The 13,820-nt window shown below is 34.7% G+C and overlaps 1 protein-coding gene across 2 annotated transcripts in view; it reads right to left on the bottom strand.

Annotated features, from left to right (window-relative positions):
* Nucleotides 1-874: 874 nt before the first annotated feature.
* The window catches only part of LOC106054960 (collagen alpha-1(I) chain-like), a 40,998-nt gene continuing 28,052 nt past the window's right edge, over nucleotides 875-13,820 (bottom strand). For both annotated transcript variants that reach the window (XM_056004745.1, XM_056004746.1), the window contains 17 exons: nucleotides 13,122-13,283; nucleotides 12,840-12,947; nucleotides 12,137-12,244; nucleotides 10,973-11,080; nucleotides 10,664-10,825; nucleotides 9,641-9,694; nucleotides 9,013-9,120; nucleotides 8,790-8,843; nucleotides 8,570-8,641; nucleotides 7,802-7,837; nucleotides 7,425-7,469; nucleotides 6,037-6,117; nucleotides 4,713-4,848; nucleotides 3,865-3,968; nucleotides 3,608-3,682; nucleotides 3,213-3,407; nucleotides 875-2,321 (listed from right to left, as the gene is read on the bottom strand). In XM_056004745.1, coding sequence (XP_055860720.1) covers nucleotides 2,175-2,321; nucleotides 3,213-3,407; nucleotides 3,608-3,682; nucleotides 3,865-3,968; nucleotides 4,713-4,848; nucleotides 6,037-6,117; nucleotides 7,425-7,469; nucleotides 7,802-7,837; nucleotides 8,570-8,641; nucleotides 8,790-8,843; nucleotides 9,013-9,120; nucleotides 9,641-9,694; nucleotides 10,664-10,825; nucleotides 10,973-11,080; nucleotides 12,137-12,244; nucleotides 12,840-12,947; nucleotides 13,122-13,283 — 1,755 coding nt within the window. In that variant the 3' untranslated portion in view covers nucleotides 875-2,174. The remainder of the gene's footprint in view (nucleotides 2,322-3,212; nucleotides 3,408-3,607; nucleotides 3,683-3,864; nucleotides 3,969-4,712; nucleotides 4,849-6,036; nucleotides 6,118-7,424; nucleotides 7,470-7,801; nucleotides 7,838-8,569; nucleotides 8,642-8,789; nucleotides 8,844-9,012; nucleotides 9,121-9,640; nucleotides 9,695-10,663; nucleotides 10,826-10,972; nucleotides 11,081-12,136; nucleotides 12,245-12,839; nucleotides 12,948-13,121; nucleotides 13,284-13,820) is intronic.

The following is a 13,820-nucleotide window of genomic DNA, read 5'->3' as shown; positions in this document are numbered from 1 at the left end:
CGCTTTCTGTCTGCCTCTTCTTTTTCCTGATACTGTTCCCTGAAGGATGATCTTTGCAAGCCCTGAATGCCTTAATGATATGACCATAAATTATTTTTTTTAGCGTTTTTCGACTGTAGTTGATAAGTTAGCAGTCATCGTGTGGCCCTATTGCCATTGTGATCCTATTATTAATCTCTTCATTTGTGGTGCAGTCTTTGTATGTAATACTTAGGTCTTTCAGAAGAATATTAATTCCATTGCTAGGAGGACCACTCTAAAAAAAAAGTGTACCAGCTGGTAAAGGCCACCTTTAGTCTTAGAAGTAAAGGACTAAAATTGATATCATAGCGCACTTTATGTACATGTAAAACTCTTGTCTGGAGAAATATTTCCATTCTTTGATGTTGTCTTCCCATCGCTTTCTCTGTCTGCCTCTTCTTCTTTTTCCTGGTACTGTTCCCTGAAGGAAGGTCTTCGCAAGCTCTGCAGACCTTATAATATGTCTGTAGAGTTTTAGTTTGGTGCCACAACCTCCAGATCGCTGTAAAGATCAATTCAATACCACTTTGCCCTACCTGTCATATCAGAAAACAGATGGCCTCTGAGACAGCTTTAGAACTCTCACAAAGGTCACAAGGCATACATTTAAGGCCAAAAGAAAAGCCCTGTTGAAGACAAAATGGACCCCCAGAGGACATCTTTGCATCAGAAGTAGCAAAATATGCAGGTCACAACTGGTTTATGGCTCATGTGAAATACACACTGATACTTAATCATTCCCTTGATGCTATACTATTCATAACATTAGTAATCACTTTGTATAAGCTCAGTATAGAATTAGTTTAAAGTCCATTCAACAAATTGCGAGATAACAAAATAACAAAACAAATAATAAAAGAATTCCAGTTTTTATTGATCTATCTCAAATAGTGGTGACTGATGTTTCCAATGCTGAATTGTTGTTTTTTAAAACCCATGTACTGGAAAATGAGCATGTTGTCAAGGGAAAGATGACTCAAGATTTTGAATTACAGTTATAAAACATTCATCAAAAATCTTGAAGGAACAAAAAAAATTGTTATTGAAAGTAAGAAAGCATCAGTTATTAAAAACAAGCTTCAGAAACGCATTCTGTTTTGCTGCTGTAAATTCTTTGACACACCCTCAACATGCAAACTGTGTGGGTTGAAGTTTGCATTAAGGTGTTACAACTGCAAAGTAAGATTTTTTTTTTTGATGGTTAAAAAAAGATCACAGTTGGCAGCAGATTAGTTAAGATGGAATGGCAACTTGTTTGGTATCTAGTCTACAAAGCAGTTTCTTTCAAGGGCAATAATTCAAAGAATGATGCCAAAAGGCAACACACAGCAAGCTAAACAGATGTTTCGAGAAGCCTGAGTTAAAATAAAAGGCTCTTACCTCTTTAGCTAAGTACTAGTAGTTTTATTCTTATGTTTAAATGGTAAAAGATATATCAAAAGTAATACTGGCAAAATAACACAAAACAAATCCATTTGCTCTTCATTCATTCAAAATCGTGCTGCAAACATTGGTATAACAAATAAACAATTTGTTTGAAACATTTTAGTGATGATAAAAAAAATAGTTAACAAATTTTAAAATAACAATTTTCTTTTTTTAACAGCAACAAAATTTATCCAGATGAAGAATAAAAAAAGATGTCAACTTAAAGTTGTTTTATAAAAACTAAAAATTGCATTTCCTGAAAACGTAAATGTGTTGGATCTTTATCACAATTTAATTACCATTTTCTTTGTATTACTCTAAAATATTTGTTGTTTTTTTATTACCGGTACCAGGAAATGTTAAAAAAACGAAACAAAAAAAAAATCGTAATTAAAAAAACATTTATTTAAAATGCAGGGCATGAAACAAATATAGAAATGATGGACGGAGTATGATAAGGCACAAGTCAAAATGGTTTTAAAATATTGCGTTAGAAATATCTTTAAAAAAGTATATTTGAAAAAATAATTGCACAGGACAAAAAAAAAAAAGAATTTAGTTGAAACAATTTTTTTTTCTAAAACATCAAGTTTCAACTGCTTCCATCCGGATGTCTGCCGTTTATTTTCAATGCGAAAAAAAAAAAAATTATCCAAGAAATTGATTTAAAGTTGATGAAAATGGCAATTTAAAAAAAAAAAAAATGAGATTGGATAATGAGCTGACTAACTAAAGCAGACGTTTCCAACTTGTATACCGAACTGCTGGTTCTCCTTGCCAATGTCAAAGAGAAGGATGTCGGTGAGTGGCAAAATCTCGGTCTTGTTGGTTCTGATGCTAAAGGTGGCAGTGTGCCATTGGTTGTCCTTGTTCTGGAATAGGAGAGAGAGAGAGATGTTTAGATCAACTCAGACACATGAAGAAGGAACAAACTCACTACAGCATTGATATAATGAATGCTGATTAGTACTGTGATAGATGATCTAAAAAAAAAACTAGTTTCAAATCTTTGTTAGAATTTAAAGAGACTGTATCATACTCAATAGCTTATTTAATGAAATACTTGCTTTGTTACTGAGATAAAAGATGCAGATAGATGATCTAAAAAAAACCTAGTTTCAAATCTTTGTTAGAATTTAAAAAGACTGTATCATACTCAATAGCTTATTTAATGAAATATTTTCTTTGATCTTTGTTATAGATATAAGAGACTCTTAACATACTTAATAGTTTATGTAGTGAAATACTTTCTTTAAAATAATTTTTGGTGCAAATAAAATATTCATTTATATTTGTATTCTTCATACATTTATTATTACAATAACAGCGAGGGCAAAAGAGGTGACATTAGACAAAGAGGTACAGTAAGAAAGCCCAAGTTGATAGCCCTATAACACATGGCATCCTCATGTATGATATGTGGCAAAATATGTGCAGCTGATTCTGCCCAATATAAGGTTAAACAATCAACACCACTGATTTATCTGAGTGCATCAATTATCTTTCAAGACCAAAGATGCCAAATTTGGCTTCATCAGAACTTTTTCACCTTAAATTTGATATCAATTTATTATGTTCAAACAAAAAAAATATATTATTATTAGGGGCTCACTCTTGATCAATAGAAGACAAAATTTTAAAAATGTTTTAAGACATGCAATGGTTAACAAATAAATAACATAACAGAGAGCCCTCGTAACAAAAGGACCACATAACAGAGAGACCTCGTAACAAAAGGACCACATAACAGAAAGACCACTTACGCATTCATCATAAATATCAATGAAGGTAGACTTCTGGTACTTCCTAAGAGATGAGTCAATCTCCTCTCCTGTGCTGGTAGTGAATCTGGCTCCACTGGGGCTTGAGTTCAGGCAGTTGTAGATAAGAGTCTGGCGGGCCCCAGTGGACAAGAGTTGTAGGAACTTGACTTGCTGGGTGTTGGCTTGGTACTCAAACTGGCAGGGGAGGTAAATCAAATAGTTTAATCAAACTGACATCACTTTAGAATAAATGGCAGAAATATTGAAAAAATGTTTGCTATTCACTTTGAAATTTCACAAAAAAAAATATTTTTGGTCTCTTAAATGTATATAATGTCTTTCTTTTTTAAAAACTTTGCAATATAATTTGGAAAAAAAAATCCTGGTTAGCTTACTTCTTTGCCATTGTTGACTTCCTCCATGAAGTACTGACCAGACTTGACATTCTTAGTCCATCTCTCTTGTTGGAACTGTAAAGAAAATAAACCTAGATAAAGAGATGCTAACCCACTATCCTTATCTAGGCTCTCCACAAAATAACATTTCAGTAACAGAAAAATAAACCCAGCTAATTTAGACCAAAAAAAATACTTAGGCCATCTTTTTCATCTAAAACCTGTAGACTCTCTAAAGAAACAATGAGAGCACAGACCTCTTTAGTTTCAGCATTGATGCAGCTCTCCTCAGTTTCAAAGTCACAGTAGACTAAGATGGCATCCAAAGCTGAGCCTTCATTAGGATCAATCCAGTATTCACCTACAACAGAGAAGTCAAATATCAGTTCACAATAACGTTTAGCTAATAGTAAGGAGCAATCAAAATAATTTTGAAGACTATTGCAGTACTAGCTTGTAAGTTTCAATCACAGATTTGTCTTTCACTTTACGTCTTTTAATATCGGCACCACAAAAAAACACAAATTGTTTTGTTTATTCTTGTAATGTTAAATAAAAAAATCGCAAGGTTAATTTTGATTTACTACCCCCTGAGACCAATACCCCCAGCTAGACAATGAGTATAAAAATTAGAGTATCCTTTTTCAAACTTTAAATTGGTGACAGGGGAAACATATTTTTATTCCTAGCAATACCCAGAAAACAAACATAGAAAATGCCATACTGTTTATGGGAGACAAATTGTCATAGAAGACCTGAACACTGACCTGGGATGTTGCAAACCTGTGAACAGTTTAGACCAATAGCTCATTGCCACCTCCCAGTTCATGATGTCAGATATGTGACTTGGCTATGAGCTTGGTCTGAACTGCCCACATGTTGCAGCGTCGCATGTCAGTGTTTAGACCTTCTATAAAGACTAATAATAAAAATAGTGGAATAAAACGAATGCAAAAGCTTTAAAGACCAAAACATAGCTCACTTCACTTAATACAGCACAGAGTAACCCATAATTTAGGAAAGCTACTTACAACAAATATTAAAATTATGCCACAGAGAATGTTGTGAGATCTATCAAGAAGTTAAAGAATGAAGAACTATTTACCGCTCTTAAAGTCTGGGTTGTGTTGGATGATATCCCTGCAAGTACGTCCGGGTGATGTCCTCTTGCCAGAGGGCCTGTACACTCTGCTAAGGGCTTCTTTGGCAAAGTTCAAACCTTCATAAGCAGATTCAGTATCCTGGAGATGGAGTTGTCAACAAGATGACAGATCTTGGTCATAATTATGGTCATATCATACAAATAATTTCAAATTTAAGTTTTCTCTGAAAGTTGAAGGACAGTTGAAAAAGGAATTAAAAGTCTTCCTATTCCGGTGGTCAATGGCTAAAAAAAAAATTTTTATTTGACCAGCTCAATGATAAACTAACACTTCCTTGACCAACATATCTCATGGGGTATTTATTGGGGCTCAGAGGATTTGACACCTTGAAATCCAAGCATCCACCAGCAATTGTAATCAAAGACCCTTGACTCAGCAGATGTGTGCAGGGATACTCCCGGGGGGGGGGTGTCAATACAAGCGCTATAAAGACACTCTCAAGAGCTCCTTCAAGGAGTGTGATATTGACATTCACAGCCGGGAAGCACTGGCTCTCAATCGCTCCTCATGGCCGGAAGCTGTGAGTCTCTAGAGTCTCGAGACTTGATAAGAAGAGTGGTCAGGGTGAAAGAGCACCGAACCAACAAAAAGCTGAGAGAAGAAGCAGGCCTACCTGCAACTGACCTAACCTACCCATGCAACGTATGTGAGGATTGGACTTTACAGTCATCTTTGAGTTCATAGGATATGAGAAATGTGCTCATCTTCGATCACGAAGGAGCAACTATATTTATACATATACCTTTTCTGCCAACACACTTAACGGCAGCGTGGTCATGTGGCATTCTCTTCAGACTGTCATCAAGATGGTCCCAAGCTCAAACCCTGCCCACTGTTATCTCCTGCTGTCCTACAAGAGTTCGTCCTAAAGTAAAAGTAAAGTTCCCCTTTCAGACCTTGTGGGCTATAGGACAGATGATGTAAAGGTCATCTGTTTCTGTGTCCTACACAACGACCAACCGCCTTTACTTTTCCCCAACTAAAGTCACGTACCAATTAGAGCTGGGTGAACTCAGAGGCGCCCAAAGTTCCCGAAATTAAAAATCCCAGTCTTCACCAGGATTCAAACCTGGGGCCCCCGGCCAAACGCTTTATCACTCAGTTTGTGCTGGCCGTGAAGGAACGTCTAAAACTTATCAATCCAAATCAGACTTAAGGTCATTATTCAAATATTCGCCACAATGTGCTGGCTATTCAAACGCCAGGACTGTTAAATACTGGTGTATTAGTAAAATGTTTCATGTCAATTCAAAGCAAATTACGTACCTCATAGGGCTGGTCATATTGCAAGTAAGGATCATTACCCTTGCCGTTGTAGGTGGGTGGTGAAAATCCAGTAGTGTAGCCCTGATGAAAGGGAAAAAAAGAAGTAGAATGCACATGAATTTAAAATAACTATTTCTTCATCATTTTTGTGAGAAATATTTTATATATGAAGCTTTTTTCTTGCTCAATTCATTCATTTGTCAATTTAAGATATTTAAGCAATTATTTTGCTTAGCATAATATCACTAATAGATTTGGTCCCTTTAGTCACATATTCAAATAAGAGGAGAGAGATCAAAGTATTTCTTTCGCACAACATGTCACTTATCGCTAATAAAAACACAATTTGTTTAAGCACACATTCCAGAACCCAATAAAATCTTGTGACAGAGCTAAAAGAAATATCACAAAAGTCCAAGGGGTGAATAAATAGACAAGAGAATTCACATTACACAGATTCTAGCGTTATGCTAGAGTGTTAGTGCCATTAGATCTAACCCTAGAAACACTGTAAAAAAACACACATACACAAGTGTTACAACTATCAATTTTTTTAATTTAATTCTTTCATAACTAAGTTGAAGGGTAAAGTGGACTTAAGCTTGGATATAAATAATGTGGAACAGATGATAAACAAAGCTGAGGCTTTCAGAATATTACTAGGATAAGACTAAGACTGCTTTAGTGATCCTAGATGGAAATTACATTCACTCTTTCTCAAGTATCAGCACAACAACAATTCACAAAAAGCAAAATGTAAAAATACTTTAAAAAAAAAAAAAGTTATCTAAGGGGAAGAATTACACATTTACAACTATATCTCAATAATGTAGAATTTATGTCCTTTTTCATAACAAAATAAATAATTCATTACCAATAATCAATTCACTAATTGGTTAATTTTTAAAGTGATTCACGTTTTGTTAGGTCCAATAAATAATTGTGGAAAGTTTCAACTTGATCAGAGAATAGGTATGGGAAAAACAACTTGCACAATTATCTAAGGGGACAAAACACCACATACTTAGCAATATCACTTAATACTGAAGAATTTCCCTTGTTGGTATTAAACAAAATAATTAATTACCAGTAATTAATTGACTAACTGGTAATTTTTTTGTGTAGATTCATGTTTTGTTAGGTTCAATAAAGAAATGTGTGAAGTTCCAAATTAATCCGAGAATGGGTGTGGGAGAAATAAGTCATATTTCAAATATCTACATTAAAGGTTGTGCACAGGTTTTTAAATAAGTTTCATCAAATTTCTCAGGACTGTCCCAAACCTCATTTGCGAATCGGGTGAAAAAAAAATCACGCCAATGCTGTGTTGCAAAATTGCCTAAAGCTTCAAGACAATATAGTCAACATAAAACTGAATATAAACTTACAGGTGGGCCTGGTGGTCCAGGTGGGCCTGGTTGACCAGGTGGTCCCTGAAAAAAAAATGTACAGCTATATTGAAAAAAATGTAATCTCTTAGTCCAAATGTTTAAAAAAAAAAAGTCCTTCATTTAAAAGTTAAAAAGATTTTAATAAAAACAGTCAATCCATGAGATTATTCTTTGTTTTACAACATTTGTAAGCAAAGACAAATAGTTTTTAAAAAATTATAAAACTTCATAATCAAATAGTTAAAAGCATCAGCTTAAATCGACTTAAATCAGCTTAAATCAAGTGAAACAAAAAAAAAAAAAAAAAAAAAAAACTTTGAATCATAAGCTTTAGTTATAAGTACGTTCAAAGACACACAAAAACAGAAACTTACTTGTTGTCCATCATCACCAGCTGGTCCACGAGCTCCCTGAATGTCAGAATCAATAACAAGACAAGTTCAGACAAAAAAAAAAATTGGTTTTTAAAGTAATGCATAAAATTTTAATACTACATAAAATTATTATGAATAAAAGAAAGAACTAATTTTTTTAAATTCAAAAATGCAAACTAAAAATGCAGTATTTACAAATTTTGTTAATAGTAAAAAAAAAATACATCTTCTATTCTGCTGATAGCATTTTTTTCTATAAAATATAAACTGCCTTCTACCGTAATCCCAACTACTGAAAAACTGGTTACTATTATAGAATTAAGACTTGTCAATAAATTATGTTTTTTTCTATAACAGTATGAACTGCTTTCTGTGAAGTGGCCCTGCTACTAAATCTTAGTATCAAATGAATCCCAATCATACTAGTAAAAAGAAGTATCAACTGATTTGCCATCAAACTACAAATGAATTTCAGTTTAACTACTGCATATATCAATTGATTCACAATCAAAATATTTAGTATCAATATTAAGAAAGTTTCCAATTTGAAATTCTAAAGATCAACTAATGAAAATCTGATTACAAAATTGATTTCTAATTAAACTAATGAAATAACCTTGACATGTTCGTATTAAAGAAAAACAGATCACAAAAGATAGGTATTAATTGATTTCTAATTATCTAATGAAATAAACTTTACATCTTGATAATATTCAATTGATGCATCAATGTTTTAATAATAAACAATTATGATAAAATTGTTCTTACAGGACTGCCTGGGCGTCCAGCGGGTCCACTTTCTCCGTTGCGGCCAGGTAAACCTCTTTGTCCACTTGATCCCTGCAAAAAAAAAAAAAAATGTTGACCTATCATAAAGCGACAAGAAGAGAACAGAAAATACCAGTTTTAACCTAAAGCCAAATTAAACCTATTAAATGTCCACTATATCTATGCATGTAAGTAATTAGATACAAGAGTAATTTCTTACAGGAGGGCCAGGTGGTCCGGCAGGTCCAGGTGTTCCAGCTTCACCATTTGATCCCTATCAGATAAAAAAAAACAGAGCAGAATAGATCCAATTATTATGTATAAAATTAATAGGTAAACCATAAATGTAAAAACAGATTAACCAAAAAAAGAACAGATTCCATTTGTTTTAAAAGAAACAAGACCATATTTGTTGTAGAATGAAAAAAAAACAAGGAGTTTACCTGAGGTCCAGGCAATCCTTGGCCACCAGGTCGCCCTGGCCAGCCCTTGTCTCCCTTAGCTCCATTCTTTCCACGACGTCCTTGTTCACCTGCTGGTCCAGTTGGTCCCTAAAAACGAAAAGCAAGAAAACTATTGGACAAAAAAAACACACTTTGACTCAAAATTAACACATTAAAAGTAAAAAGTTCCCTGCCTAGATGGCAGAGGATGTAAAGGTCATCTGTTTCTGTGGCCCACAGTTAACAAGCAGGGTGTCATATGGCCAGCATAAAGACCAACCGCCTTTACTTTTCCCCAACTAATGTCAGGTACCCATTGAAACTGGGTGAACTCAGAGGCACCCTATAGATCCAGAAATTAAAAATCCATGTCTTCACCAGGATTTGAACCAGAACCCTCCACTTCAGAAGTCAAGCCCTTTAGCACTCCCCCCCACCATGCCTCCACAAAATAAACAAGATGTTACAAAATTTACCAAAGTAACTGCCTCCATAGTAAGTAAAAACCAATAGTTATACTAGTAAAATATATATATTTTTTAAATGTCCAAACTTAACAGACTATTAAAATTTAAAATAGCTTAAAAAGCCAAGTATAAAAGTAGCACAATATATATGAGGTACTTACTGGTGGGCCTGGGGGTCCTCCGAGTCCTGGTGAGCCGCCTGGGCCCCTCTCTCCCTGAAAGTTGAAGAAAAAAAAATGTTTTATGCTGAGTTATAGTTCTCCTGTATTTATTAACAACATTGAATAGCTTAACAATATAGAGACCTAGTATAAGTAATTTAAGTGATTTACTTAACAACATACAGGCCATGTATAAATCACTTTATGCTGTGCTTAGCAATAGACTTAAAGGGTTAATATTTTGAAACTTTTTTTTTCCAATTGAAGAAGTCTTTTGATCAACCTAGCCCATATTTGAATCTAAGATAAATCTTTCTTTATCTTTAGCTAAAGAAAATGTTTTGCAGCTTTGGAGATTTTAGAGTATTATTAATATTCAAATGACTCTTCTTTTTTAGGGTTATCTTGTCATTTATTTGCAAAAAATTTTAAATACTGAAAATTTACTTTGCTAACTAGAGGAAAGGTGAGGCAGCTAATAAATTGAGGCAGCTAATAAAGTGGGGCAGCTGATAAATTGAGGCAACCAACAAAGCGACACAGCTAATAAAGTGAGGCAGATAATAAAATGATGCAGCTAATAAAGTGGGGCAGATAATAAAGTGACCCAGATAATAAACTGAAGCAGTTAATAAATGGGGCAGATAATAAACAGCCAGCTAATAAAGTGGGGCAGATAATAAAATGATGCAGCTAATAAAGTGGGGCAGATAATAAAGTGACCCAGATAATAAACTGAAGCAGTTAATAAATGGGGCAGATAATAAACAGCCAGCTAATAAAGTGGGGCAGCTAATAAAATGAGGCAGCTAATATATAAAAATGTGAGGCAGCTAATAAACTGAGGCAGCTAATAAAGTGAGGCAACTAATAAATTATTCCAAGACATTTTATAACAGGAAGAGAGTAAGATTCTGAACAATTAGTTCAAATATTTATGATAGGTGTTCAAGGTATACAGAATCAGATCCCAACACTTATCAACTTGCTGGCTAAAGCAAAAACATGTAACTCATGTAGTACCCTTTCTCCTCGTTCTCCTTGTGGTCCTGGAGGTCCATTGGGACCTGGTGGGCCTGAAGCTCCATTAAGTCCTTGAGGTCCTGGTGGTCCACTGGGTCCACGGTTGCCCTTCTCACCAATTCGCCCTGGGGCACCAGCAATACCATCATTGCCACGGTCTCCCTAGACAGAAACAAGAGAAATGGGAAAAATCTAAGAACGGCAGAATGATTGAAACAAGGAGTTACATAATCAAATATCATTTGAAACAAACTATTTTCATACAGCATTAAACTTTTAGAGTTGAAATCTATATGAGAAGATACTTACGGGTGATCCAGCTTCACCGGGGTAGCCTGCAGGTCCAGATGGGCCAGGTGGTCCTGGTGGACCTGATTGACCATCTTTACCATCTCTGCCTGGGGCTCCTGCATCTCCCTGAATGGCAATAAAATAATTATAATTCTGGACACATGGCAGACATGCTATTTAAGAGCAATAATAATAATATTAATAATTTGTCCTTTAAAAAAAGAAAATCTTTTTGGAAAACAATTTGTTTCACTTTATGCATTTGGGATTCTTTTGAATATAGTACTTTCCATGGCAAAATAATAAACAGAAAATGTATTTTCAAATATATCTTCAAACTTGATAAGGCTATTGTTGTTTTTTTTAAATTAGTTTTAAGAATTGAGTTTTCAAATTTCGACTACAATATATTTGTACAAATCAATGGAAGAGCTAATAGTTTAACTCTACCAGCCCTGAGCCCCTATGTCCTGATCTCCCAAGGGCCACTCCCTTGTTTACTTACTATCATTGAAGCTCTAGATCAGCGGTTCTCAGCCTTTTAACCCTAGCCCCGACCCTTTTTACTATCCCCCACTCTACCGCGACCCCCCCCCCATAACATAAACAGCAATAGAAGAATACACTAAATACAATCCATGTTTTCGATGGTCTTAGTCGACCCCTGACAAATCGTCCATCGACCCCTCAAGGGGTCGCGACCCACAGGTTGAGAACCCCTGCTCTAGATCTAATGAAATTCATAATTTTCTTCCTTATCAATCGTTCTCTTGCAGTATCATTCAATGGGAGTAAAAAACATTATTCTTTATGAAGTTTTCACTTCAAAGAGTCTAAATCAACTAAAATATCAATCAACTTTAGGTTTATTACAAGCACAGACCTACCCTATACGTGCCTGGTTCATGTTTATTGCAAATTTTCAGAAAATTTTCATGTAAACCCACACCAATTCTATGTAAACACATGGCCACAGCCATTTGCAAAGCTAAACATATAGTTTTTATAATGATTAGTTGGTTATTTTTAGATTCTGACATTTTTTAAAACTAAAATTGACTAGTACAGAAAAAACGGTCTACCGGCACAGGTGCCATTTCCGAAATGCGGTCCACCAATTCTGGTAGTGTTAATAGCCTTATGTTTTAAAATGACCGCTTACACAATATTGATCTAACTTACTTGTTCTCCTGCTGGGCCTGTTGGTCCAGGTTCTCCCTGGGCTCCAGCAAAGCCATTGAGTCCTCGTTCTCCTTGTGGCCCGACAGGTCCGGGTTGTCCTGGTGGTCCCTAACAAGTCAGATTGTAAACATTTGTAAAAGCCAACATAACTCTTGGGTGTTTTTTAAGAAGTGTTCCAATGATGGGGGGGAGGGGGGGGGGGGGTGAGTAATGCAAAGGAATGCAGTAACACATTTTAAAGAAAACATTTAAAAGTAATTTTAGATATTTTTGTCTAAAACATAAGGATGTCTTTACTTCGCTAATAAAAGAAATTTTAACTCTTTATCTCCGTGATTATTTCCATGTTATGACAGTATTGTTCATTTTTGCACATTTGTACATTTTACCTTGTTATAATTAAACTTCAATTACATTTTTGTTTGTCATCAGAAAATGTTACTTTTGGTATAGAATTATGGGAGAATGCATGCTCTTTTTTATATATCACAAATACACGTTTATAAAATCATAAATTAATTTAATGTAATAAGGGTCTAATCAACGATGGTATCGTTAATTAGGAGAGAAAGAGTTAACAAGAATATTTTTTTCTGTCTAAAGTGTTGGTATGTCAAGCACTTGGCTATAGAAAAAGTTTGTTTTTTTTAAACATTAAACTACTGTGAACAAATTTTTGTTATTCTTTTTTAAAAGTACTCACGGAAAGACCTGGGGCGCCTCTCTCTCCGGGAAGACCCTCATTGCCAGGCGCTCCAGGTTGGCCAGGTTCTCCAGGAATACCAGGTGGGCCAGATTCACCTTGTGATCCCTGGTTGTGATTAAAATGAAAGAGAAATGTTTAAAAAAAAATTTGAATAACTTTTGTGTTAAAGACCTAATTTACTTTTTTTGTAAGTTCCTCTTTTACATTATTATTTAGATTTTGTTAGTAATTAATTACATCTCTCAAAATATACTTTGAAACAAAAAATGAATGACACACCCTTTCTCCTTGTGGGCCAGGAGCTCCAGCAGGTCCAGTAGATCCTGATGGTCCTTGTGGTCCAGGTGGACCATTTGTTCCAGGTTGTCCAGGTTGTCCAGCAGCTCCTGGTGGTCCAGCCTCTCCAACTGGTCCTTTACCTCCTTCATTGCCTGGACGTCCCTGAAGCCAAAGAAACATAAAAATGATAGAAACATAGACATTGTGCACTAATATAGACAGTACAGAAAACATATAAACAATAGAGAAAACATATAAACAATAGAGAAAACATATAAACAATAGAGAAAATATATAGACAATAGAGAAAACATACAGACAATACAGAAAACATATAGAAAATATAGAAACTATATAAACAATATAGAAAACATATAGACAATATATAAATATATAGACAACATAAAAGAGACATCATGTACTAATATAGACATTACAGACAACAGAACTACTTATCAGCTCTTATATGTCACAAAATACAGATATCATAACTACTCTTCACACACTCTTATATGTAATAAAATACAGATATCAGAACTAGTATCCGTTCACTCTTATATGTCACAAAATACAGATATCAGAACTACTCTTCACACACTCTTATATGTAATAAAATACAGATATCAGAACTAGTATCCATCCACTCTTATATGTCACAAAATACAGATATCAGAACTACTCTTCACACACTCTTATATG

This window comes from Biomphalaria glabrata, chromosome 11 (genome assembly GCF_947242115.1).
Source record: "Biomphalaria glabrata chromosome 11, xgBioGlab47.1, whole genome shotgun sequence".
Classification (NCBI taxonomy): Eukaryota; Metazoa; Mollusca; class Gastropoda; family Planorbidae; genus Biomphalaria; species Biomphalaria glabrata.
Note: the sequence above shows the minus strand (reverse complement) of the source record. Positions and strands in the feature narration are given on the sequence as shown.